Source organism: Ascidia mentula, chromosome 4, assembly GCF_947561715.1.
Source record: "Ascidia mentula chromosome 4, kaAscMent1.1, whole genome shotgun sequence".
NCBI classification, from domain to species: Eukaryota; Metazoa; Chordata; class Ascidiacea; order Phlebobranchia; family Ascidiidae; genus Ascidia; species Ascidia mentula.
In genome coordinates, this window is record NC_138569.1 from 6,511,139 (window position 1) to 6,533,934 (window position 22,796).

The 22,796-nt window shown below is 38.4% G+C and overlaps 7 protein-coding genes across 7 annotated transcripts; 6 read left to right on the forward strand and 1 right to left on the reverse strand.

Annotated features, from left to right (window-relative positions):
- The first annotated feature begins 485 nt into the window (after positions 1-485).
- LOC145897927 (uncharacterized) lies at positions 486-2,006 on the forward strand. The gene is made up of 4 exons (XM_082986379.1): positions 486-737; positions 1,217-1,361; positions 1,427-1,533; positions 1,767-2,006. The coding sequence occupies exons 1-4, from the start codon at positions 486-488 to the stop codon at positions 2,004-2,006; spliced, it is 744 nt and encodes a 247-aa protein (XP_082842505.1).
- Positions 2,007-3,180: 1,174 nt separating this feature from the next.
- On the reverse strand, positions 3,181-4,292 carry LOC145897928 (uncharacterized). Its single transcript, XM_082986380.1, has 4 exons — positions 4,041-4,292; positions 3,826-3,970; positions 3,576-3,682; positions 3,181-3,423 (listed from the first exon to the last, which is right to left on the reverse strand). The coding sequence occupies exons 1-4, from the start codon at positions 4,290-4,292 to the stop codon at positions 3,181-3,183; spliced, it is 747 nt and encodes a 248-aa protein (XP_082842506.1).
- A 2,137-nt stretch (positions 4,293-6,429) lies between these two features.
- On the forward strand, positions 6,430-7,614 carry LOC145897929 (uncharacterized). Its single transcript, XM_082986381.1, has 3 exons — positions 6,430-6,681; positions 6,772-6,840; positions 7,402-7,614. The coding sequence occupies exons 1-3, from the start codon at positions 6,430-6,432 to the stop codon at positions 7,612-7,614; spliced, it is 534 nt and encodes a 177-aa protein (XP_082842507.1).
- A 1,489-nt stretch (positions 7,615-9,103) lies between these two features.
- On the forward strand, positions 9,104-10,689 carry LOC145897930 (uncharacterized). The gene is made up of 4 exons (XM_082986382.1): positions 9,104-9,355; positions 9,836-9,980; positions 10,046-10,152; positions 10,450-10,689. The coding sequence occupies exons 1-4, from the start codon at positions 9,104-9,106 to the stop codon at positions 10,687-10,689; spliced, it is 744 nt and encodes a 247-aa protein (XP_082842508.1).
- Positions 10,690-12,600: 1,911 nt separating this feature from the next.
- On the forward strand, positions 12,601-14,723 carry LOC145897931 (uncharacterized). Its single transcript, XM_082986383.1, has 5 exons — positions 12,601-12,852; positions 13,377-13,521; positions 13,591-13,664; positions 13,907-14,053; positions 14,619-14,723. Exons 1-5 carry the CDS (start codon positions 12,601-12,603, stop codon positions 14,721-14,723), a joined length of 723 nt encoding a protein of 240 aa, XP_082842509.1.
- Positions 14,724-18,363: 3,640 nt separating this feature from the next.
- LOC145897933 (uncharacterized) lies at positions 18,364-19,879 on the forward strand. The gene is made up of 4 exons (XM_082986384.1): positions 18,364-18,615; positions 19,091-19,235; positions 19,301-19,407; positions 19,640-19,879. Exons 1-4 carry the CDS (start codon positions 18,364-18,366, stop codon positions 19,877-19,879), a joined length of 744 nt encoding a protein of 247 aa, XP_082842510.1.
- A 1,370-nt stretch (positions 19,880-21,249) lies between these two features.
- On the forward strand, positions 21,250-22,788 carry LOC145899798 (uncharacterized). The gene has a single exon (XM_082988710.1). The coding sequence runs from the start codon at positions 21,280-21,282 to the stop codon at positions 22,099-22,101; it is 822 nt and encodes a 273-aa protein (XP_082844836.1). The 5' UTR covers positions 21,250-21,279; the 3' UTR covers positions 22,102-22,788.
- The last annotated feature ends 8 nt before the right edge of the window (positions 22,789-22,796 follow it).

Genomic DNA, 22,796 nt, shown 5'->3' on the forward strand with positions numbered 1-22,796 from the left:
TCGTGTCTTTCGCAATAGAGTTGCTGCTTCGATATTCGACTCACGATACTATTAATATTAGGCCTTATGATGCACTTTTGATTTTTTATACTTAATAAGGTTGGCTAGATTTTCAAACTAAATGCGTTTTGCGTTAACTATATAGGTTTTAATAGATGCAAATACCGCCGACGATAAAGAAAATATATACCGTTTACGGGAATATACGTTCCTTCGTGGTGTACAGAGCTATCAGCGTATACAATGTCTCGATACAATAAAGAAACCATAAACTACAGAGTTATTTGCTTAATTTTTCAAAGTGAATCTGAGCATAAATATTACCGCACATTTATACGGTAATGAAAGTCTCGAACATATTTCGAAAGTATTGTTGTAGAAATACAGCGTCGTCTTACTTCGTGTGTGCAGCTAGTAAATTATTAACGCAGAGAACGTAAACTGCCAAAGAAAGCAGCGCCAATGTCAGAGCAAGGGCAGGTAACATGAAGATTATTGTTGCTGGATTGCCTAAAACAGGCACCAAGTCTATGAACGCAGCTTTAACAAAACTTGGATATAATGTGTACGACTTTTTGGAACACGCTTACTGCCATAACATGGAATGGAAGGAGATATTTGAAACGGGCGGAAGCAATCAACTGTTTCAGAATATGTACAAGGACATAGATGTAGTTGTAGATGCCCCGGTGAACTACTTCTGGGAACAAATCCACGAAGCATTTCCTGATGCCAAAGTACGAAAAAATAAAATTAGTAACATATTACAATAAGTATAGCCAACTGGTATTGCAGGCACCATGCGGTAGTAGTCACGTAGGCATGTCTGCAGGCCGATGCGAAATTGTCTCTGTGCTTCAAAGCTAAGGTTTCCGTGATAAGTTGGTAAGATATGTTTGATTGAACTGGAATTATAATATTAACGCATTTCACGAAACGCAATATTGGCGATCACAGCTACGGTATCTGCATCATTAGGTTGCAGGCTTTTCAGCGCAGGCATTGCAGTCTAGCTGGATCAGTCATCTGAGCCTGATTAGCCCAGAATCGTGAGTCCAAACCTCACCGGGACCTTCATATTTCAAACCTCGCTCCGGCTTGTCAGCAAAAATTGGCTGATCCAGCTGGGCTGCGAAGCCTGAAAACCTATTTCACGAAATATGATCGTGATTGTGCAGTGATAAACCGAGACAATATTATGTTTATATTTGTTCAGATCATTTTGATGACACGAGATGAAGATGCGTGGTACAGGAGCGTCTTACATCAAATACGCGAAATGAACGAATGGTCTCTTTTCCGATTGGCGACCATCGTCACACCAACAGGAAGATCATATTACAGCCACATGTCGACAGCCCGTAAAACATATAGTTTATGTTTTAGTATTTTGCTTTAAAAACTAACTCGTTTTTATTGGTTGTAGTTTTGGTGGGCTTTTCAATGCCTATAACTTCAGCCTTGAGTGATCTCAAGTCCATTGAAAGAATAATGCGACTCAAATTCCGACAACACAACTGTTACGTTCAACAAGTAAGTGTTACAATAAATATTCACCATGAATTTGCGGCATGCCCACAGCTGTATCTTGGCGCTCATAATTGAACACGAAAAAGTGCCTATAGCCCAAAAGTGGTTTGAAATGAAACGAAAGAATGTTTTTGCTTCCCATGTTATGGTCGTGGTGATTTGTTCCCACAATCCCAATTAGTTTCGCTCACCTCGTAATCATTTTACTTGAGTCCCCAGTCACTTGTATGTCGCAGAGAGCCCCAAAAGACAAACTTCTGGTGATGGACATTAAGGACGGTTGGGAGCCACTTTGCAAGTTCCTGGGTGCTAAAATACCCGACACTCCATTTCCGCACAAGAATATTGGGGGGAAAGCATTCGAGGAAGCAGCAGAAAACCCAGCAATACTTCAAATAACCCGAGAGCTTTATACGGTGTTTGCTTTGGCAACTGTTTTTTTATCCGCTCTCATGTTTTGGCTACTTCTGTGGTAGATTTTGAAATAGCATATAGCCGATGTTACGTTTTAATCAATTTTTAGATTTTTATTTTTGCCGCCGACTGCAAATAAAAATCTAAAAATTGATAACTTATATGATGAAACTGTGACTTAATTTCGCCTTAACATTGTTTTATTTCGAAAGCGATAGAAAAGTCAAACATTATGTGGTAATGATTATTGATTTAGATCTCTGTAGTAATTTTTATTTATGTCGAAAACAATTCCTCCAACACTCGCTTACATTGCCGCAATTGCCAGAGGCTTAAACCTCATGGAAGAGTTTCATATTTAATGTAGCCTAATGATGACCTGACCTTGTACTTTTGCTTACTATTGCAATAAAAATGTGTGAAAAAAGTTTCGTTGAACTTTTTTGAAGAATGTAATTATATGTTAAATATTCCGGATAATTTGTTGTGCAAGCAGACTGAAATTTGATGGAACGAACGTTTACTTTGCTTGTATCGTCTATTGGCTATTTAAAAATTACTCCGCAAAGTACATACACGTTTCCATGTTTAGAGAGTTTCTAAATACATTGATTCTCCAACCAAAGGACTTTTCATGAAAATCTGTTTGTGTTTATTGGCAGCGATTGCTTGCTGCGAATGGCCACAAGAAAGTCCGGCCAGTATTCGAACCTTTGCAACTTAAGTGCCACTTTTGTCAAAACGTCAGACTGAACACAATGATTTTAATTTAAAATAGACTGATCTTCTGGTATAAAATTAAACGTAGAAACTACTGTATTCTTCCGATGTTTCGTCTGCCAAGCCGGGCAGTATGGCTAACGAAACATTGGAAGAATACAGTACGTTAATTGTATGCCAGAAGATCAGTTTATTTTGAATTGTAACATACCTGGTAGCAATAGTAAAAGCTACAATACACTAATTTTATGTATTCCTTTTGTCAAGACTACAAAATATTGCTTCTACGACGTTATTTTGCCAAATTGTCGACGTTCAACATTGAGACACGAAAACAAAAATGATGGTTATGTGGGCAAGAACCAACATTATACGCGCTCGCTTATGATGCTAAAATTGCATAAAATTGGGATCATATCAATGCATGTCAAGACAAAACAATTTCAACAGAAATAAACACGTTTCGTAGCAATAAGTACAAATAAATCATTTAAGCAATACAGGTAAGGTCAACTATTACTTTAACACATAAGAAAGAAGGAGAGCTCCAGACAACACACAAAGCAAAATCAACACGATCCTTGCTTCAAAATTTATTTTCACCATCATGGGATTTTCTTCAGCGGCATCCTGCCATATGGTACAGTTAACGTTTTTTCGTGGAAATGGAACTTCGGGCACTTTGGCTCCCAGAAACTTGCAAAGAGGATCCCACCCTTCCTTTACACTAAATACCAGCAGTTTGTCTTTTGGCGCATTCTTAATAAATACAAAACAGTGTAATCCCTGTTTCAAATAATATTAGGAAATGTGATCTAGTAAAGCGCATCTCATATTCATTATTTTATCTGCTAAAATCTTCGCAGTTTAGGATAAACAAAGTATTTATTGACGAATACAAATTCGTGTACCTGCAACACATCTGTGTTATGTTGTCTGTATTTCACCCTGAGAACCGTTTCATTCACTGGTTGCGCACTCCAGTTAAAAGGAAACCATGCACCATACGCAACACTGGCTTAAACATAGATTGTAAAAAAAGCTTTTTAAAACAAAACTATGAAATTATTTCCGAAATTATCGAGGATACTCTGGAAAATATTATGAGAACTAATAAAATGTTTTGTGCATTTGCACGTATGAGACAAAGATTCTACTTACTTTCCCGTTTAAATAATTGAGTGACTTTGTATCCGGTTGGAGAGAAAGTTTTGGCAAATCTGAACATCCAGTCTCCGTTAAGTCGGCGAAACTGTCGCATGCAACTCTTCACCCACTCTGATTCTTCACGTATTGCCAAAATAATCTGTAATTATAATATTCCTTTATCATTCTCGTTATATGTCAGCTTACAAAAAGCACGCACATTATACTACCTTTGCCTCTGGAAAAGCTTCATGTATTTCTTTCCAGAAGCAGAATACTGGCCTGCCAACAACTGCATCCACATTCTCGTACATCTTTCTGAATAGTTCAGTACTACCACCAGTGGTTAGAATTTCCATCCATTCCTTGTTATGATAATACTGATGATCCAAGAAGTCATACACACTGTAACCAAGTTCGTTAAGAGCAGCATGCATTGATTTGGTTCCAGTTTTGCTAAAACCTGCCACGATCACTTTCATTTTTTCGATGTTTCTGAGGAATACAATGCTAAGCAATCTGTAGGTATTAAGCGTTGTCGAATTGCATTAAACTTGTTAAAAAAGAAATTCGTTTCATCTGCTGTAAACTTCTTCAGCTCAATCTGTGCAGCTTGTTGCAACCAGACACCTTGCTGGGTTGGCCGAAAAGCTTGCACACTTCGAAGCACATGCGATCAGTGCAGTCGCGTTTGCACTTTGTTGAGCTCAATCATTTAAATATCACTTTCATAAACAATTCTTTTCCTTAATCTCAAGGGAGCTGAAAAAATATTTCGCATCACGAGCAGCAAAACGAAAAGCCCCTCTGCGGTTGCAGCAGTTTTACAGCCGATTGAGCTGGAAAAATTCCAGAAAACGTAAATTTAGTGCATAACACTTAAAAGTTTTTTTTTATACACTGAGTATGGGACGATGTGTGAATTATTTCTAGCTTCTTCATACAGAACTTCAACAGATTAAACGTCACAATTGCTTGGGAGTTTCGCTCGCTCAAGGTCGGGACGAAAGGTGTTCATCAAAATTACCGTTAAGTTTACACGCGGGTCATACAAGACTTTCCTAAACTAATTATGCAGTAATCTGTATAAGTGTTATGCACCAAAATTCTCTTTTCTGGTAAATTGGCACGATTGAAAAACTTTGTTACTATTTTCTTATCAGACACGAGCTTTCGCAAATACTCTTCGTCTTGACTGCTGTAAATTTCCAACTGCTGCAACTGCAGAAGGGATTTCCGTTTTGCTGATCGTGACAGTGAAATGCTTTTTCGAGCTCTCTTGCTTGAGGAAATCAACTGTTTATATTTGCTAGCTTTTGCGAATTCTCTTCGCTTTATCAACTGTATATTAACAACTGCTGCAACCGCAGAAACGTTTTTCGACTTATTTGAATATTCGAACCAAGGCGTTTAATCACAAAATAAACAAACAATAGAGTCGTATAAGATAAAATTCCTTACAGCAGCAACCGTAAGCATGTTTGAACTACAAGTAACGCCCTGATTCGTTTAGTGTGATAACAAAATGCATTCGAAAGTAACTGAGCAAGATTTCCAAGTTTATAAAATCGGAAAATATTTATATGGTGTTTCGGGTTCAGGAAGGTTTGAAAACCCCTTTGTTCATTTCTAGGCCTCGAGGTTCCGGAGTTTTCGTTTCAGTGCAAAAACGTGAAGTCTGCCTTAATGGAGGAATATGCTAAGGAAAACGTTGTCATGAGGCGGATGGTGTTTGAAACAAAGATAGCGGCTTGCTTGATTGCAATTATTTTACTCACTTTCGCACACTTGATTTTCATCTAACTCACTTGTTGTAAAATCGAAATGCACAAAGAACCTCAATGTCTTGACAATGCTCGTTTAGTGATTACAATTACCACCAGCAGTAGTGCGTTGTGGTAGCTGTTTAACCCGGCTAAGAAGGAAATACACATTTTATAGTCAAAAATGTTTGCCACTAATGGTGGCTATTGCCTTGGTCCATATTTTTTACATCCATCTTTACAACAATATTCTGTAATCTATGTAATCTGTTAAAAATGTGAGAAGACAAAAAAAAATCGGTTTCCAGTGGAAAGGCCGGAGTTATTGTTTGGTCAGCTTAACTGCCCGTCTGACAGCGTTTGCTGACGGCGAAAGAAAAAGTTATTTGTGGAAAGTTACCCAAGCTTTACGGGTGGGGGACATGTGTGCACGAAGCTGCTGACTGCTGAAACCACACAAGCTTGTTTTTCAAGGCGTCCTGATAGAATATGTTTAGCTCTGTTGTAGATTTAGTCGGCTTTGTTTGGCAATTAAAATTAAGTGAGGATTGTTTTACTGCAGATGTGTTTTATTTGGAGCATTGTTATGGTAGAATATCAAACGTATGAATTTTTCAATTTATGAAATAACATTAATCACTGGGAAAGTAATGTTTTCCAGAACCTTAATGTGTCACTGGTAAAAAATGTTGGTATAACGGACGAATTAAATATTTTAACTGTCTAAACTACAATTGTCACTTGATCCATTTCTCGTGTCGTTATAAATGCTATATAATAATAAGGTAGGTGAAAGAACAAAATTAATTAGAATTCCTACTTTTTATAACTCGAAAAAAACTAGGTATATTTAATAATGAAAATAATCGTTGCTGGGGTTTCAAAAACCGGAACAAAGTCTATGAACGCAGCTTTGACGGCGCTTGGATACAGAGTATTCGATTTTTTGGAGCACAGCTACAGGCACAATAAAGAATGGAACGAGATTTTGGACACAGGGGGCAACAAAGAGGTATTTAGGCGACTGTACAGAGATGTTGATGCAGTGTGTGGAATTCCAGCGTATTTCTTTTGGGAGCAAATACAAGAGGCCTTTCCCGAGGCCAAGGTAAAGGAGAGAAAATTAAACACACTTTGTTTTTTGTTCCTTTGCATCTTTTGTTGTTCCGAAAATCTTGCGAACATTTGAAAACTGCAGGTGATTCTTCTTGTGCGTGACGAGGATTCGTGGTACAGAAGCGTTCTGGGTCAAATCCGAGAAATCAATGTGTGGTCGCTTTTCAGAATTGCCCGAGTTTTCACTCCAACGGGACGAATGTATTCTCGCCACGCGTTGAAATCACGTATAGTATTGTCGGGTCGGAAGTTAAAAAAATACAGTAATTTTCGATATTACAGTTGCCGTTACAATGGGTGTGACTAGAACACACGCCTGGAGCACTCTGAGAGTGAACGAACAGCTCTCCGCTTGAAATATAGACAACACAACCTCTATGTTCGTGAGGTAAGCTAACGACCTTGACAATGTGGTCGTGTGTTTTTTAACTAGCGCGTCTAATTCAATTGGACAATTTGGCAAATTATAATTTACATTTTTTGCATTGATTTATTATCTGATATATTATCGAAGAACGTTGTTGGCATTATTTTAGGACAAATTAGTTTCATGAAGACTGAACATACATTAAAACTACGCACGTCACAACCAAATAACCTTGATTTTGATGCTGTTTGTTTCTGGTGTAGTCATATTAGGAGACAGCTAAAAACGTGGATATATAAATTATTTTCCTTTACAATTAATTATGTTCTATATAATTTCACACAGATGGCTCCAAAAGATAAGTTGTTGGTGTTCAAAGTGCAGGAGGGCTGGGAACCACTGTGCAAATTTTTGGACGCCGAAATTCCCGATGAACCGTTTCCTCACAAAAACGTTGGAGGAAACGCATTCAAAGAAACCGCCGAAGCAAATCCGATCATGCGGAACATTCTTAGAGAAATAAGATTTTTCTGTTTCTGTCAGCCTTTGGGGTGTTGATACTATCCATATGCTTATTTAATATGTTTTATTGATATTGCTTGTGAAGTACAGCACCAAAACATTTGTGGTATAGTGGGTGTATTACTTTATGTGACGACTGGTTACAAAAAATTTGTTTGAAAGTTATGTACTCATGAACTTGCAACAGTGATATGCAAAATAAAATGTACTTGGCTAATATCAAAAGTCTCAAATCTCTCGTAAATTTAGTAATATTTTACTTTTCTTTGTAAAAATAGAAAAATTACCAAAGCTTTTTTAAGTACATTTAATTCGGAATGACCGAGTTTTCATTTACATTGTACCCCAAAATTACATGATTATTTGTAATGATGAAACAATGGGTGTCGCAAAACAGATGTGGAAAATCTGAAAACTATTGTATTGCTGTTCCTACGACCCAAAAAGTTTTTCAGTATCACTTATATTTTGTATACGCAACCCGCGTAGATAAGGCGCTGGTTGGATTTGATAAGGAAGTTGTCTTAACGTTGAAACAAGTTTTTTTGAAGACATTGTGTTTTGAAATATTTGCGCGCTTGTTTAAAACCCCGAATTCCAATTTCAGCGCGAATTGCGGAAATTAGCAGCAAACAATGCTCGAGTATTTGTATCGTAGAGCTATTTCACTGTTTTAAATAACATCCGCGCGATGGTGCTAGAGAACTAACTGAAACAAAATTAGGATTGTAGAACTAAAGGACTATTTTAAATAATATCCGTGGGGCTTTCATTTGACCAAAGACCATCGTACAAGCACTTACATTCAAAAACGGTCCCAGGTCCTGAAATTATTTTGCGTATGAGAAAAAAACTGGCAAAATATTAACACAAAGAACACATATTTGTGTGAACTTTGATCCAGTCTGCAATGTCTGGGCCAATGATATTGACACGATAGCTCGCAGTGAAGTAAGGACCTGCGCATTGGGGCGATCCTGTCAATCAAACGATTGCATGAAGCATTACTGCGTTGTCTGATTATATATGGTAGAGATCCCCTACGTATATGTGAAGGTTGCCTGGTGAGTTGTGCGCTTTCGCACCAGTGTACCTTATAGCCACAATATACCCCGTGAAACAGCCGACCTCCTTTAGCTCAGTTAGTAGATCGTAAGGCCTGGTTAACCGAAGGGTCGTGATTTCAAACTTCACCGGGAGGTTCAGGTTTTCTGCAGTTCTAACAAACTAGGTATAAATGATGTATTTTCCTGTCCATTGTGCACTGCTTTTGGTGCAGATTTACTATACGACATACGGAATATGAACATATGCATATTTTCAAACAATAATGCGATGTTAAAACTAATAGGCAGATGTCGCCTTCCAAAACGTTTTATTGGCCGAAGCACATCGTTGGAAGCCAATTCCATTCTCACTTGCTTGTCAACTTTTTACTTGCGAGCAACTAGTCAATTATTAACGCGGACAACGTTCAATGCTGACCGAATTTCTGCAAGTTAACGCTAGAGCAAGGGCAGGCAATATGAAGATTATTGTTGCTGGATGGCCTAAAACAGGCACCAAGTCTATGAACGCAGCTTTAACAAAACTTGGATATAATGTGTACGACTTATTGGAACACGCTTACTACCACAACATGGAATGGAAGGAGATATTTGAAACAGGCGGAAGCAATCAGCTGTTTCAGAATATGTACAAGGACATAGATGTAGTTGTAGATACCCCGGTGAACTACTTCTGGGAACAAATTCACGAAGCATTTCCTGATGCCAAAGTACGAAAAAATTAATTTAGTAAGATATTACAATAAGTATAGACAACTGGTATTGCAGGCACCATGCGGTAGTAGTCAAGTAGGCATGTGTTCAGGCCGATGTAAAATTGTCTCTGTGCTTCAAAGCTAAGGTTTTCGTTATAAGTTGGTAAGATATGTTTGATTGAACTGGAATTTTCATATTAACGCATTTCACGAAACGCAGTATTGGCGATCACAGCTACGGTATCTGCATGATTAGGTTGCAGGCTTTACAGCGCAGGCATTGCAGTCTAGCTGGATCAGTCATCTGGGCCTGATTATCCCAGGATCGTGAGTCCAAACCTCACCGGGACCTTGATGTTTCAAACCTCGCTCCGTGCTTGTCAGGAAAAATTGGCTGATCCAGCTGGGCTGCGAGGCCTGAAAACCTATTTCACGAAATATGATCGTGATTGTGCAGTGATAAACCGAGACAATATTATGTTTATATTTGTTCAGATCATTTTGATGACACGAGATGAAGATGCGTGGTACAGGAGCGTCTTACATCAAATACGCGAAATGAACGAATGGTCTCTTTTCCGATTGGCGACCATCGTCACACCAACAGGAAGATCATATTACAGCCACATATCGAACGCCCGTAAAACATATAGTTCATGTTTTAGTATTTTGCTTTAAAAACTAACTCGTTCTTATTGGTTGTAGTTTTGGTGGGCTTTTCAATGCCTATAACTTCAGCCTTGAGAGATCTCAAGTCCATTGAAAGAATAATGCGACTCAAATTCCGACAACACAACTGTTACGTTCAACAAGTAAGTGTTACAATAAATATTCACCATGAATTTGCGGCTTGCGCACAGCTGTCTGTAACTTGGCACTCATATTTTGAATATATTTGAAAGTATTCCGCTTACTGTGTTATCATATGTAGCAATTAATAACTGACATTTACCTTCAATGCTCAAAAGAGGTTAAAAGTGAAACGCAAAAATGTATTTGCTTTCCATCTTTTCCATGTTATGGTCGTGGTGATTTCTGCGCACAATCCCAATAAGTTTCGCTCACCTCGTAATCATTTTACTGAGTCCCCAGTCACTTATATGTCGCAGAGAGCCCCAAAAGACAAACTTCTGGTGATGGACATTAAGGACGGTTGGGAACCACTTTGCAAGTTCCTGGGTGCTAAAATACCCGACACTCCATTTCCGCACAAGAATATTGGGGGAAAAGTATTAGAGGAGGCAGCAGAAAACCCAGCAATGCTTCAAATAATCCGAGAGCTTTATATTGTCTTTGCTTTGGCAACTGTTTTTTCGGCGCTTGGCATATTTTGGTCATTGATGTGGTAGATTTTGAAATGATGAAGACTATGCTAAGTTTGTTGGAGAAAAGCATGTTTTTTTACGGCCGAAGAATCAACATATTAATACAAGTGGTTGTAACTCATAAAACTATGAAATTAATAGTAGGTCGTAATTTCATTACAAAAAGGTCGTATTTCAATAAGTGCAGTTTGTAAAAGTTCGCAACCTCAATATATGTTACAATCTGTACCTGCTACGCTCGCTCACACCATCGGAAATGTCAGAAGCAATAAACAACATGAAAGTATTTTGTCTGAAATTTCTATTTCAATGTAGCCTAATGTTAAGACTGAGCTTGTATGGAAGAAAGTTAAAGAAGGTTTGCAGCAATTCAACGCCATGTCTGAGTCTGCAAATAAACGTGTATTGCGTTTGTCAATACATGTTAATCGCAACGAGCAAGTTCTAATCCATGTCGGAAGCAATACTGACAACTGTTAATCACATATACACCTGCTGTTGCGCAAAGATGAAAATTAACGAGACTTCGATGCCTAAAACCGCCTTAAAATAAAAAAATTGGGGTGTTCGACTTTTTTAAGCACACTTACTTTCACAAAAAGGAGTGAAAAAAAATGTTTCCAACGGACAGAAGCGTCAAGTAATTGTTTTGAGGAGTGTACCAAAATGTTAACGAGGTCATTGACATTCTTGAAGAGAGGTTTAGGCGTGGCTGTTTAATTTAACATTTGTTTGGTTCTGTTATCTTACTTGTCCTTTTTTAAATTACTCTCCAATATCGCAAAATACCCCAACAATTGTCACCTCTTTTTATGAAGTTCGTTTCTAAATCTTGTGATTTGCCCTGACTAAAATCAACCACTTGTTTATGGAAGTAATTTTCGTATTTGTGGCAATTCTTAGACACGTGTTGAGCGAGAGGACCTTAAATAGTGTAATGGTGCACATTTGGTTCCTACGACACAATTTCTTTTAGTTCTAAATGTAATCTAACTTAACATTGCTTTGTTGTTCGACTGGCCCTTGAGGCATTAAAGTGGAGGAAGCAAAAATCATATGCGTAATAATAATTTGATGATGGCACACGTACGGTTTACATGCACGCAGCTACAAAAACAGTTCCACAATTAATCCATCCACCAATAATTTGTTTTTACCGCTTCCACTGATACATTTCTATGGAGTTGCACCTAACCAGTTTCTTACATTCGTTATCAAAAATATGCCGAACCCGTGAAGCCAGTGCGTAAAATTTCTACCAGCGTTAAAACCTCTCCTTACAATGAAATGAAGGTTGAGGGCAGCTGATGTAGGCAACAACATCAAAACAGATAGAAACATGCGCCCGATGTTTCGTTTCCTCATAAAGATAAGGGGGAAGCGAGTGCAGAAAACCCAATTACGCAGAAAGCGAATCGGGAGTTACACATGTAGTTTTTGAGTATATTTTGTCATCGTGCTGTCTTTCGCAGTTGCTACTTCGATATTCGACTCACGATACTATTAATATTAGGCCTTATGATGCACTTTTGATTTTTTATACTTAATAATGTTGGCTAGATTTTCAAACTGAATGCGTTTTGCGTTGACTATATAGGTTTTAATAGATGCAAATAGCGCCGACGATAAAGAAAATATATACCGTTTACGGGAATATACATTTGTTCATGGTGTACAGAGCCATTAGCGTATACAATGTCTCGATACAATGAAGAAACCTTAAACTACAGAGTTATTTGCTTAATTTTTCATAGTGAATCTGAGCATAAATATTACCGCACATTTATACGGTAGTGAACGTCTCGAACATATTGCGAAATTTGCTGTAGAAATACATTGCCGTCTTACTTCGTGTGTGCAGCTAGTAAATTATTAACGCAGAGAACGTAAACTGCCAAAGAAAGCAGGGTCAATGTCAGAGCAAGGGCAGGCAATATGAAGATTATTGTTGCTGGATTGTCTAAAACAGGCACCAAGTCTATGGACGCAGCTTTAACAAAACTTGGATATAATGTGTACGACTTTTTGGAACACGCTTACTGCCATAACAAGGAATGGAAGGAGATATTTGAAACAGGCGGAAACAATAAACTGTTTCAGAATATGTACAAGGACATAGATGCAGTCGTAGATATTCCGGCGAACTACTTCTGGGAACTAATCCACGAAGCATTTCTCGATGCCAAAGTACGAAAAAATAATTTTAGTAACATATTACAATAAGTATACCCAACTGATATTGCAGGCACCATGCGGTAGTAGTCACGTCTCCAGGCCGATTTGAAATTGTCTCTGTGCTTCAAAGCGGAGGTTTCCATTTTATGTTGATAAAATGTGTAGTCGATTGAAACGGAATAATAATATCAACGCATTTCACGAAACGCAGAAATATTTCATGCAATCGCATGATTGACAGTATCGCCCCACTGCGCAGGCGATCACAGCTTTCGTATCGAGATCATAAGGTTCACAAGCTTGACAGTCCAGGTATTGTAGTCTAGCTGAATCAGCGACTTTTTCCTGACAAGTCGAAGCGAGCTTTGAAATGTCATGCTCCCGGTGAGGTTTGAACTCTCGACCCTGGGCTAACAAAGCCCAGGTGGCTGATCCAGCTAGACTGTAATGCCTGAACTGCAAAGCCTCAAAACTTATTAACAAAATATAATTTTGCAGCATTTAACTCAGGCAATATGATATTTGTATTTGTTCAGATCATTTTGATGACACGAGATGAAGATGCGTGGTACAGAAGCGCCTTACAACAAATACGCGAAACCAACGAATGGTCTCTTTTCCGATTGGCGACCATCATCACACCAACAGGAAGATCATATTACAGCCACATGTCAAAAGCCCGTAAAATATATGGTTTATGCTTCAGTATTTAGCTTTGGAAGCTGGGCTTTTCAATAACTACAACTTCAGCCTTGGGAGACCTCAAGACTATTGAAAGAATAACGCGACTCAAGTTTCGACAACACAACTGTTACGTTCAACAAGTAAGTGTTACAATAAATATTCACCACGAATAAAGTGTTAAAAGTATCTCGCTATACAGCAATTAATAACAAACATTTACCTTCAATCTATAAAAGACGTTTAAAATGAAACGCAAGAATGTATTTGCTTTCCATGTTTTCCATGGTATGGTATGGTCGTGGTGATTTGTGCGCACAATCCCAATGAGTTTTGTTGACATCTTAATGGTTTAATTGAGTCCCCGGTAACTTGTATGTCGCAGAGAGCCCCAAAAGACAAGCTTCTGGTTATGGACATTAAGGACAGTTGGGAGCCGCTTTGCAAGTTCCTGGGTGATAAAATACCCGACATTCCATTTCCACACAAGAATATTGGGGGAAAAGCATTCGAGGAGGCAGCAGAAAACCCAGTAATGCTTCAAATAATCCGAGAGCTTTATATGGTCTTTGCTTTGGCAACTGTTTTTTTGGCGCTTGGCATATTTTGGTTACTGTTGTGGTAGATTTTAAAATGACAAAGACTGTGCTAAGTTTGATGGAGAAAATCATGTTTTTCTGTGACCGAAGAAGTAACATATTAATACAAGTTGTTGTAACTAATAAAACTTTGAAATTAATAGTCGGTCGTAATTTCATTACAAAAAGGTCGTATTTCAAAAAGTGCAATTTCTAATAGATCGTAATTTCGATATAAGTTGCAATCTGTACCTGGTACGCTCGCTCACACCATCGGAAATGTCAGAAGCAATAAACAACATGAAAAGTATTTTGTCTGAAATTTCTATTTCAATGTAGCCTAGTGTTAAGACTGAGCTTGTATGAAAGAAAGTTAAACAAGGTTTGCAGCAATTCACCGCCATGTCTGAGTCTGCAAATAAATGTGAATTGCGTTTGTCAATACACGTTAATCGCAACAAGCAAGTTCTAATCCATGTCGAAAGCGATACAGACAAATGTTTGTCTCATATACACCAGCTGTTGCGCAAAGATGAAAATCGTCGTAACCTTGATGCCAACAACCGTCACAACAATGAATTCGGCAAGTGTTTCTTAATATATTTTGAGGTTACGACAATTTAGCACATGTGTTTTGGAATATATTTTGAAATCGCGCCGTTCATTCGCAATAAATTTGTTGCTCGATGTTACACTCGAAAAAACATTCAATGATAACCACGTCCTAAATGATGTTCATGGTGTACACAGTTATCAGCGCATAGGCTACAATGTGTTGTGTTTCTTTGTATTCGTTCGAATCATTGCAAAACCATAGATTGAAAAACAAGGCAAACACACACGCAATTATAGGGATGTAAATTGCATTTAAAATACCACGCACAAAACAAGAATCACGCAGAATGGACTGCGGCACATTCCACGAATCACGCGGCTGTGGCATGCAAGTGCACTATAGCTGCCGTGTATATGCAGTCAGGCGTGACCACAACACCTCCCAACCGAAGATAGAAAACCCTCTCATCAGGTTAGTAATGAAACCGCTCTGGAGGTTAGATTACCGAACGCAGGAGTGCTGAAATTGTTTGATTCAGTGTGACGTCGCCAGATTGGAACTCGGGGAAACGCTTTCACATGGAACATTCGACTGCCAAAACATTTAACAATAGTGGCAGGAACTCAGCGACTATCCTTGCTGTATCTTCGGATTTTCGTTTCGGCGTTACTTGACTACGTTGCATTACGTGTGGTGATGAAGATAACAGAGTATCAATTTTTGCTCAGATTTGTCTGACGTTGAGGAGTTCACTTGGTGAGAATCCACTAGCGTTTGGAGTACGTCTGTACTGCAGTAGAAACTCCTGCAATGCCTCTTTAGAGGTTTGGAATTCTTATTCATTGCCTTCTTAAACGTTGGAACCAATCTTTCCGCAGCGCCATTTGTTGCAGGAAAATATGGTGCTCCAGTCAAATGTAAAATGCCCCTTTGCTTACAAACTTCTTGAAAGTCAGCAGACATAAATGCTTGTGCATTATCCGACACAATAGTGTGTGGGTAGCCGAAATGAGCAAAATCTCTTTCTAGCGATTCCATAGTTGTTCTTAATGACATAAATTGCGTTTGATATACGCAAGGGTACTTTGAGTATGCATCGATCATCAGAAGCCAGTTACTTCCCAGAAAGTTAACTGCGTGATCGATATGTAATCGCCTCCATGGCTTTTCTGGCATCATATATGGATGAACTGCTGCCTTTGACGGAGCGTTTTGGTGTTAGGCAAAAGTTTTGCACTTATGACAAAGAACTGTAATGTCATCATCGATATTCGGCCAATAAATTGCAGTCCTCGCCAGCTGCTTCATTCGCTGAATCCCAAAATTTCAAATATAAAAGATCTGCAGAACAGTAGAACGAAGTGATTCCGGTATGACTAACCGTGGCCCACATAAAAGACATCCATAACTTGTACTCAACAATCCGCTACTTTGCGAAAATTGGCAACTGGGCCACTGTTTGCCAAAGAAGATGGCCAACCCTCTCTTGTAAATCACATGACCTTGGATAAGACCGTATCTTTGCCAATTTCCTTTCGAAGTGATGCTGAATCGATGGGTTGCACTTGTAAAGTCAGACTGGTGATTGCACTAACTGTGTCGGAGTCCCGTGTACTATTCTCTTTGTCAAAGTCTTCATCTTCCCCAACCGGTAAATTACTAAGTGCGTCGGTATTCTGATGCTCCGATGTCTTCCTGTATTCAATCTCTTATTGAAAATGACGAAAAGTGCCCACAAAATGATTTTGACACGTTTGCAGTTGACCTCTTGCTTCCAGGATAGCGGTGAAACAGAACTGCTCCAATTCCAACGTTTGCTGCATCGCAGGAAATTGCAATAGGCGATGAAGGGTCGAAATGAGCCAGAACTGTGTCCGCTGACAACCATTCCTTTAATTTGCAATTTGCAAAATGCAGCATCCTTGTTCCTGGCCCAATTTATCGCAACATTTGACCTGGTAAGTCAGTACAAAGGTTCCGCATCAATTGCGAATTGCGATGGCAGGAACTTGCTGTAGAACTGCACTGAACCAAGAAATTAACGTAGACTTGGCACACCTTCCGGTGGTGACATGTTGACAACCGCATCCAATTTTGAAACTTTGCAAATTCCCTCTTTGGACAAAATGTGCCCCAAGTATTCCACTTGTGGTAATGCAAATTTGCATTTCTCTATACGACAGCGTTAACCCTTGTCTTTGAGCCTTTGAAGAAGTTGATCCGCTGACCAATAGATCATCCAGATAGACGGTTACATATTGCAAATCTTTTGTATAATGTCGTCCATTATCGTTTGAATGTAGCCTGGAGCGGAGGTTATGCCAAGTGGAAAAACGTTTTGCGACTTACCTTGTATTTTGCTTACTATTGCATAAATACGTTGTGGAAAAAGTTTCGTCGAAAAATGTAAAAATATGTTGGATATTCAGGATAATTTGTTCTGAAAGCAAAGCTTTTCAAAGTTTAATAATGATAGTTTATTTTATTAAAGTTTTCTGCAAATAAAACAAACTAGGTGTATATATATATATACATATTATTCTGAAAATTAAGGCCAAAGCTAATATGCTATTGATCATATGAAGTAAACGTTTCGAACTCTTACTGGGTTCATCATCAGTACGACATTGTAGTAGGAAAAAGTGGCTGATCCAGCTAAGTTACAATGCCTGGGCTGCCAAGCCTACAAACCTAACAATAAAACATACCTTACATCACAATACGTAAACGCTCAATGCGGCGACGAGATCTATGCTTCAATCGCGTTTCGCGTGCTCTTCACCCTCTGTCGTAGTCTTAATCTCTTGTTTGGTGTTGTTTACGGCCATCGATACATGTACGATTATAGAATTAATAAAATAGTAACATGGACAGGATTATTAAAAACGTCAATTTTATTATTTTACCAAAAGCCGATTTTCGAATATGACAGGAAGAAGCGAAGCGATTAACCCAGAGTACCATATACACATGTACGCGACGTAATTACAATTTGGGGCTAATGATAACGAAGAATAACAATGAATAATAAATTGTGTATAAGCTGCATACAGATGGTCACTGTTTCGAAATAAAAGGTCTCATCAGTGCAGCTGGTGTGACTATAAGACGACTTTGCTGACCAAACGGCCAAGCAAAGACTTACACATTGCGTATCATATGATTGTTGTGACACGGGGCCTGACGGCACTATTGGTTGAGCTTTGCTTGGCCATAGTGTTTCCACCTTATTTTCTCCGTTTTTTAGTTTGGTGCCCAAAGGATGACGGTGATTGTATAGTCACCACAAAGTGGACGTCTTTGCTTGGCCGTTTGGTCGGCAAAGTCGTCTTATAGTCACACCAGCTGCACTGATGAGACCTTTTAGGTCGAAACAGTGGCCATCTGTATGTCTCCACATTGCTTATCATATGACTGTTGTGACACAGGGCCTGACGGCACTATTGGTTGAGCTTTGCTTGGCCATAGTGTTTCCACCTTGTTTTCTCCGCTCCACATTGCTTATCATATGAATAATAAAGTTTGATGCAAAACTAATTGTCTGATTTCGCCTTCCAGGGCATTATAGAAGCGCATCGTGTTAGCCATTTCCATTCTCACTAATTTGTGAACTTATTTGACTCGCGAGCAACTAGACAATTATTAACCCAGACAGCGTTTGTTCTGACCCAATTTCTGCAAGTTAACGCTGGAGAAAGGGCAGGCAATATGAAGATTATTGTTGCTGGATTGTCGAAAACAGGCACCAAGTCTATGAACGCAGCTTTAACAAAACTTGGATATAATGTGTACGACTTTTTGGAACACGCTTACTGCCATAACAAGGAATGGAAGGAGATATTTGAAACAGGCGGAAACAATAAACTGTTTCAGAATATGTACAAGGACATAGATGTAGTCGTAGATACCCCGGCGAACTTCTTCTGGGAACTAATCTACGAAGCATTTCCCGATGCCAAAGTACGAAAAAGTTAAAATTAGTAACAAATTACAATAAGTATACCCAACTGATATTGCATGCACCATGCGGTAGAAAAGTCACGTAGGCATGTGTTCAGTCCGATGTGAAATTGTCTCTGTGCTTCAAAGCTAAGGTTTCCGTTATAAGTTGGTAAGATATGTTTGATTGAACTGGAATTATAATATTAACGCATTTCACGAAACGCAGTATTGGCGATCACAGCTATGGTATCTGTTCCTTAGGTTGTAGGCTTTACAGCGCAGGCATTGCAGTCTAGCTGGATCAGTCATCCTGGCCTGATTAGCCCAGGATCGTGAGTCCAAACCTCACCGGGACCTTGATATTTCAAACCTCGCTCCGGCTTGTCTGGAAAAATTGTCTGATCCAGCCGGGCTGCGAAGCCTGAAAACCTATTTCACGAAATATAATTATGCAGTGTTAAACCGAGACAATATGATATTCATATATGTTCAGATCATTTTGATGACACGAGATGAAGATGCGTGGCACAGCAGCGTTTTGCACCAAATACGCGAAATGAACGAATGGTCTCTTTTCCGATTGGCGAGCATGATCACCCCAACAGGAAGATCATATTACAGTCACATGTCGAACGCCCGTAAAACATATAACTTATGTTTTAGTATTTTGCTTTAAAAACTAACTGGTACTTATTGATTGTAGTTTTGGTGGGGTTTTCAATGCCTATAACTTCAGTCTTGAGAGACCTCAAATCCATTGAAAGAATAATGCGACTCAAATTTCGACAACATAACTGTTACGTTCAACAAGTAAGTGTTACAATAAATATTCACCATGAATTTGCGGCATGCCCACAGCTGTATCTTGGCGCTAATAATTAAACACGAAAAAGTGCCTATAGCCCAAAAGTGGTTTAAAATGAAACGCAAGAATGTTTTTGCTTTCCATGTTATGGTCGTGGTGATTTGTTCCCACAATCCCAATTAGTTTCGCTCACCTCGTAATCATTTTACTGAGTTCCCAGTCACTTGTATGTCGCAGAGAGCCCCAAAAGACAAACTTCTGGTGATGGACGTTAAGGACGGTTGGGAGCCGCTTTGCAAGTTCCTGGGTGCTAAAATACCCGACACTCCATTTCCGCACAAGAATATTGGGGGGAAAGCATTCGAGGAAGCAGCAGAAAACCCAGCAATACTTCAAATAAGCCGAGAGCTTTATACGGTGTTTGCTTTGGCAACTGTTTTTTTATCCGCTGTCATGTTTTGGCTACTTCTGTGGTAGGCTAGACTTTGAAATAGCATATAGGCGATGTTACGTTTAAATCAATTGAGCATGTGTTTTTGCCGCCGACTGCAAATAAAAATCTAAAAATTGATAACTTATATGATGAAACTGTGACTTATTAATTTCGCCTTAACATTGTTTTATTTCGAAAGCGATAGAAAAGTCAAACATTATGTGGTAATGGTTATTAATTTAGATCTCTGTAGTAATTTTAATTTATGTCGAAAACAATTCCTCCAACACTCACTTACATTGTCGCAATTGCCGGAAGCGTAAACCTCATGGAAGAGTTTCATATTTAATGTAGCCTAATGATGACCTGATCTTGTACTTTTGCTTACTATTGCAATAAAAAGATGTGGAAAAAGTTTCGTTGAACTTTTTCGAAGAATGTAATAATATGTTGAATATTCCGGATAATTTATTGTGCAAGCAGACTGAAATTTGATGGAATAACGTTTACTTTGCTTGTATCGTATATTTGCTATTTAAAAATTACTCCGCAAAGTAGCCTACATACACGTTTCCTGGTTTAGAGAGTTTCTAAATACATTAATTCTCCAACCAAAGGACTTTTCATGAAAATCTGTTTGTGTTTTTTGGCACCGATTGCTTGCTGCGAATGGCCACAAGAAAGTCCGGGCAGTATTCGAACCTTTACAAAATTACAATATCAAATAGCCTGATGTCAACGCATTTATTTTCAAGAATACATGTTTCGCTAAATAAGCATCTTCAGTTCTAAAATGACAAGGATTCGAACCTGTACAACTTAAGTGCCACTTTTGTGAAAACGTCAGACTAAACACAATGATTTTAATTTAAAATAGACTGATCTTCTGGTATAAAATTAAACGTATAAACTACTGTCTTCTTCGGATGTTTCGTCTGTCAAGCCGGGCAGTATGGCTAACGAAACATTGGAAGAATACAGTACGTTAATTGTATGCCACAAGATCAGTTTATTTTGAATTGAAATATAACTGGTAGCAATAGTAAAAGCTACAATACAATAATTTTATGTATTCTCTTTGTTTGTATATTTTTCGGGCTCCAGTTATCATAATATTCTTAGCATAATACTCTTGAAAACAAGTGTTTGTAATTAATCATGTGTTGCCTTTTGTCAAGACTACAAAATATTGCTTCTACAACGTTAATTTGCCAAATTGTCGACGTTTAACATTGAGACACGAAAACAAAAATGATGGTTTTAGAAACACGTACCAAAGCGAGGATTCCTTTGCTAATTATAACGCAGTGTTTGAACTTAAAGCGCACAGGATAAACTATATCTACCCAAGGAATAGAAAAATTATAGTACTGTTTTATGTTAAAATAATTTTTTTTGATGAATTCATCACAGGAAATTTTAATAGTAACACGAAAGGATTAAAATGAATTCTGATGACAGAGAACCAATGCTGGCAAATCGCCCTGCCATTACCAATTCAATAAACAAAAGTTTTGCTCACAAGAAAGTTCTGGGCCTTTCCATAGCAGCATTAGTATTAGCTAAGCTATCGTTCATCACTGGAGTTGGCCTTCTTGTGCTTGCTATTATCAATCAGCATTATTCTTATGGTTGTGGTCCCATTAATCCAGCCTATATGGCCACTGGTGCATGGTGTGGCATTCTCTATGGAGCTTCTTCTATAGTTGGAATTAAAGCTGTTAAACCCAGAAGCCCACCTTATATTGTGGCCCTTATGGTCTTGTCAACCCTCTCAGCCACATTTGCTTGCCTTCAATTAGTTGTGGGCATCTTGGGTGCCGTGCATTGCTCCTACTCAGGAATATATCGTTATTATCTGCTGGGATGCAATGCCTTTTTGGCAGTCCTTGGTTTGGTTGAGATGATTTTGTTTGCATTTCTTGGTGCATTGTCATGTCGCAGTGCTTGCTGTGACCCATCACCTGACTATATGGCGGATGTTCTGGAAACTAAGCAACCCAAACCTGAGCCCAGTCCTTTAACTCAACCCACACCACTTGTACCTGGCAGTCAGATTGTGTATGCACCAAGTGGAGCTGGCGGTGACATGAAGCCATTCCTTATGGTCCCAATTAAACATCCTGAAATGGTTCCCAACATGCAGTCACAACTTCCAGTGCTTGGTCAAAATGTGATGATGCAAGCTCCGGTTGTTGTGAACAACCCTCCATCTGTTAGTGCCCCTCCAACTGAACAAGATGACCAGCCTCTGATCGAAGCCTAATATTGTGACTCTCCTAAACCCTTTGTACAAAAACTATGCTGGCCTGTTGACTAAGTGCACTGCCTTGATATTGTAATACACACATTTTTATAACAAGTAAGAATTTTGGAGTTGGGAACCAAGTTATGATTTTGTAAATATTGCTCTCTGCAAAGTTCATCCGCTTTCAAAAGTGTGCAAATTTCTCTTGATGTGTTCTGTTTTTTGGTAGTTGGTGTTTTATGTTGTATTCCATTTCTTTCTGTTAAGTGAACCTCCTAAGTAAATGCCTGATAATGTCTTCAATATGTTTTGTAGTTTAAGTCAGTGGAAATTTAATGTTTGAATTGGTCCATGCTTTTTGTTGTAATCAATAATGGAAAATTTACTTTGACAGGTCATTTAAACAATTAGAAATAAATGTTTGGTTGCAATGTAAATATATGGTGCTATAGTTTTTTTTTATTTTGGTTCTGATCAATTTTGAAGCTATAATATATTTGAACTTGTTTCATCACTAAATAACTACAAATTTGTGCATTATTTTCCTTATAAGCCTGCAGTATTTGCAACATATAAAATTAACCATGCCTTCAATTGAATTTGGAATTGAAATAAGTAGCAATTGAATGTTTAAATGTGTTCCATTGTTAATAATTTTATAATTCATGTATATTATTGTTCCCACTACTTTTGCATTTCTGCTAATACTTCGC

Bases quoted from the DNA above. Each gene is read 5' to 3' on its own strand.
- LOC145897927 (XM_082986379.1), top strand. From the start codon at position 486: ATGAAGATTATTGTTGCTGGATTGCCTAAAACAGGCACCAAGTCTATG. The intron at 738-1,216 runs GTACGAAAAAAT...ATATTTGTTCAG, and splicing joins AAGCATTTCCTGATGCCAAA to ATCATTTTGATGACACGAGA. The intron at 1,534-1,766 runs GTAAGTGTTACA...TGTATGTCGCAG, and splicing joins ACAACTGTTACGTTCAACAA to AGAGCCCCAAAAGACAAACT.
- LOC145897928 (XM_082986380.1), bottom strand. From the start codon at position 4,292: ATGAAAGTGATCGTGGCAGGTTTTAGCAAAACTGGAACCAAATCAATG. The intron at 3,971-4,040 runs GTAGTATAATGT...TTATAATTACAG, and splicing joins AAGCTTTTCCAGAGGCAAAG to ATTATTTTGGCAATACGTGA. The intron at 3,424-3,575 runs GTACACGAATTT...GTATTTATTAAG, and splicing joins ATAACACAGATGTGTTGCAG to AATGCGCCAAAAGACAAACT.
- LOC145897929 (XM_082986381.1), top strand. From the start codon at position 6,430: ATGAAAATAATCGTTGCTGGGGTTTCAAAAACCGGAACAAAGTCTATG. The intron at 6,682-6,771 runs GTAAAGGAGAGA...TGAAAACTGCAG, and splicing joins AGGCCTTTCCCGAGGCCAAG to GTGATTCTTCTTGTGCGTGA. The intron at 6,841-7,401 runs GTGTGGTCGCTT...AATTTCACACAG, and splicing joins GTCAAATCCGAGAAATCAAT to ATGGCTCCAAAAGATAAGTT.
- LOC145897930 (XM_082986382.1), top strand. From the start codon at position 9,104: ATGAAGATTATTGTTGCTGGATGGCCTAAAACAGGCACCAAGTCTATG. The intron at 9,356-9,835 runs GTACGAAAAAAT...ATATTTGTTCAG, and splicing joins AAGCATTTCCTGATGCCAAA to ATCATTTTGATGACACGAGA. The intron at 10,153-10,449 runs GTAAGTGTTACA...TATATGTCGCAG, and splicing joins ACAACTGTTACGTTCAACAA to AGAGCCCCAAAAGACAAACT.
- LOC145897931 (XM_082986383.1), top strand. From the start codon at position 12,601: ATGAAGATTATTGTTGCTGGATTGTCTAAAACAGGCACCAAGTCTATG. The intron at 12,853-13,376 runs GTACGAAAAAAT...GTATTTGTTCAG, and splicing joins AAGCATTTCTCGATGCCAAA to ATCATTTTGATGACACGAGA. The intron at 14,054-14,618 runs GTAATGCTTCAA...CATATACACCAG, and splicing joins AGGAGGCAGCAGAAAACCCA to CTGTTGCGCAAAGATGAAAA.
- LOC145897933 (XM_082986384.1), top strand. From the start codon at position 18,364: ATGAAGATTATTGTTGCTGGATTGTCGAAAACAGGCACCAAGTCTATG. The intron at 18,616-19,090 runs GTACGAAAAAGT...ATATATGTTCAG, and splicing joins AAGCATTTCCCGATGCCAAA to ATCATTTTGATGACACGAGA. The intron at 19,236-19,300 runs GTAAAACATATA...TATTGATTGTAG, and splicing joins CAGTCACATGTCGAACGCCC to TTTTGGTGGGGTTTTCAATG.
- LOC145899798 (XM_082988710.1), top strand. From the start codon at position 21,280: ATGAATTCTGATGACAGAGAACCAATGCTGGCAAATCGCCCTGCCATT.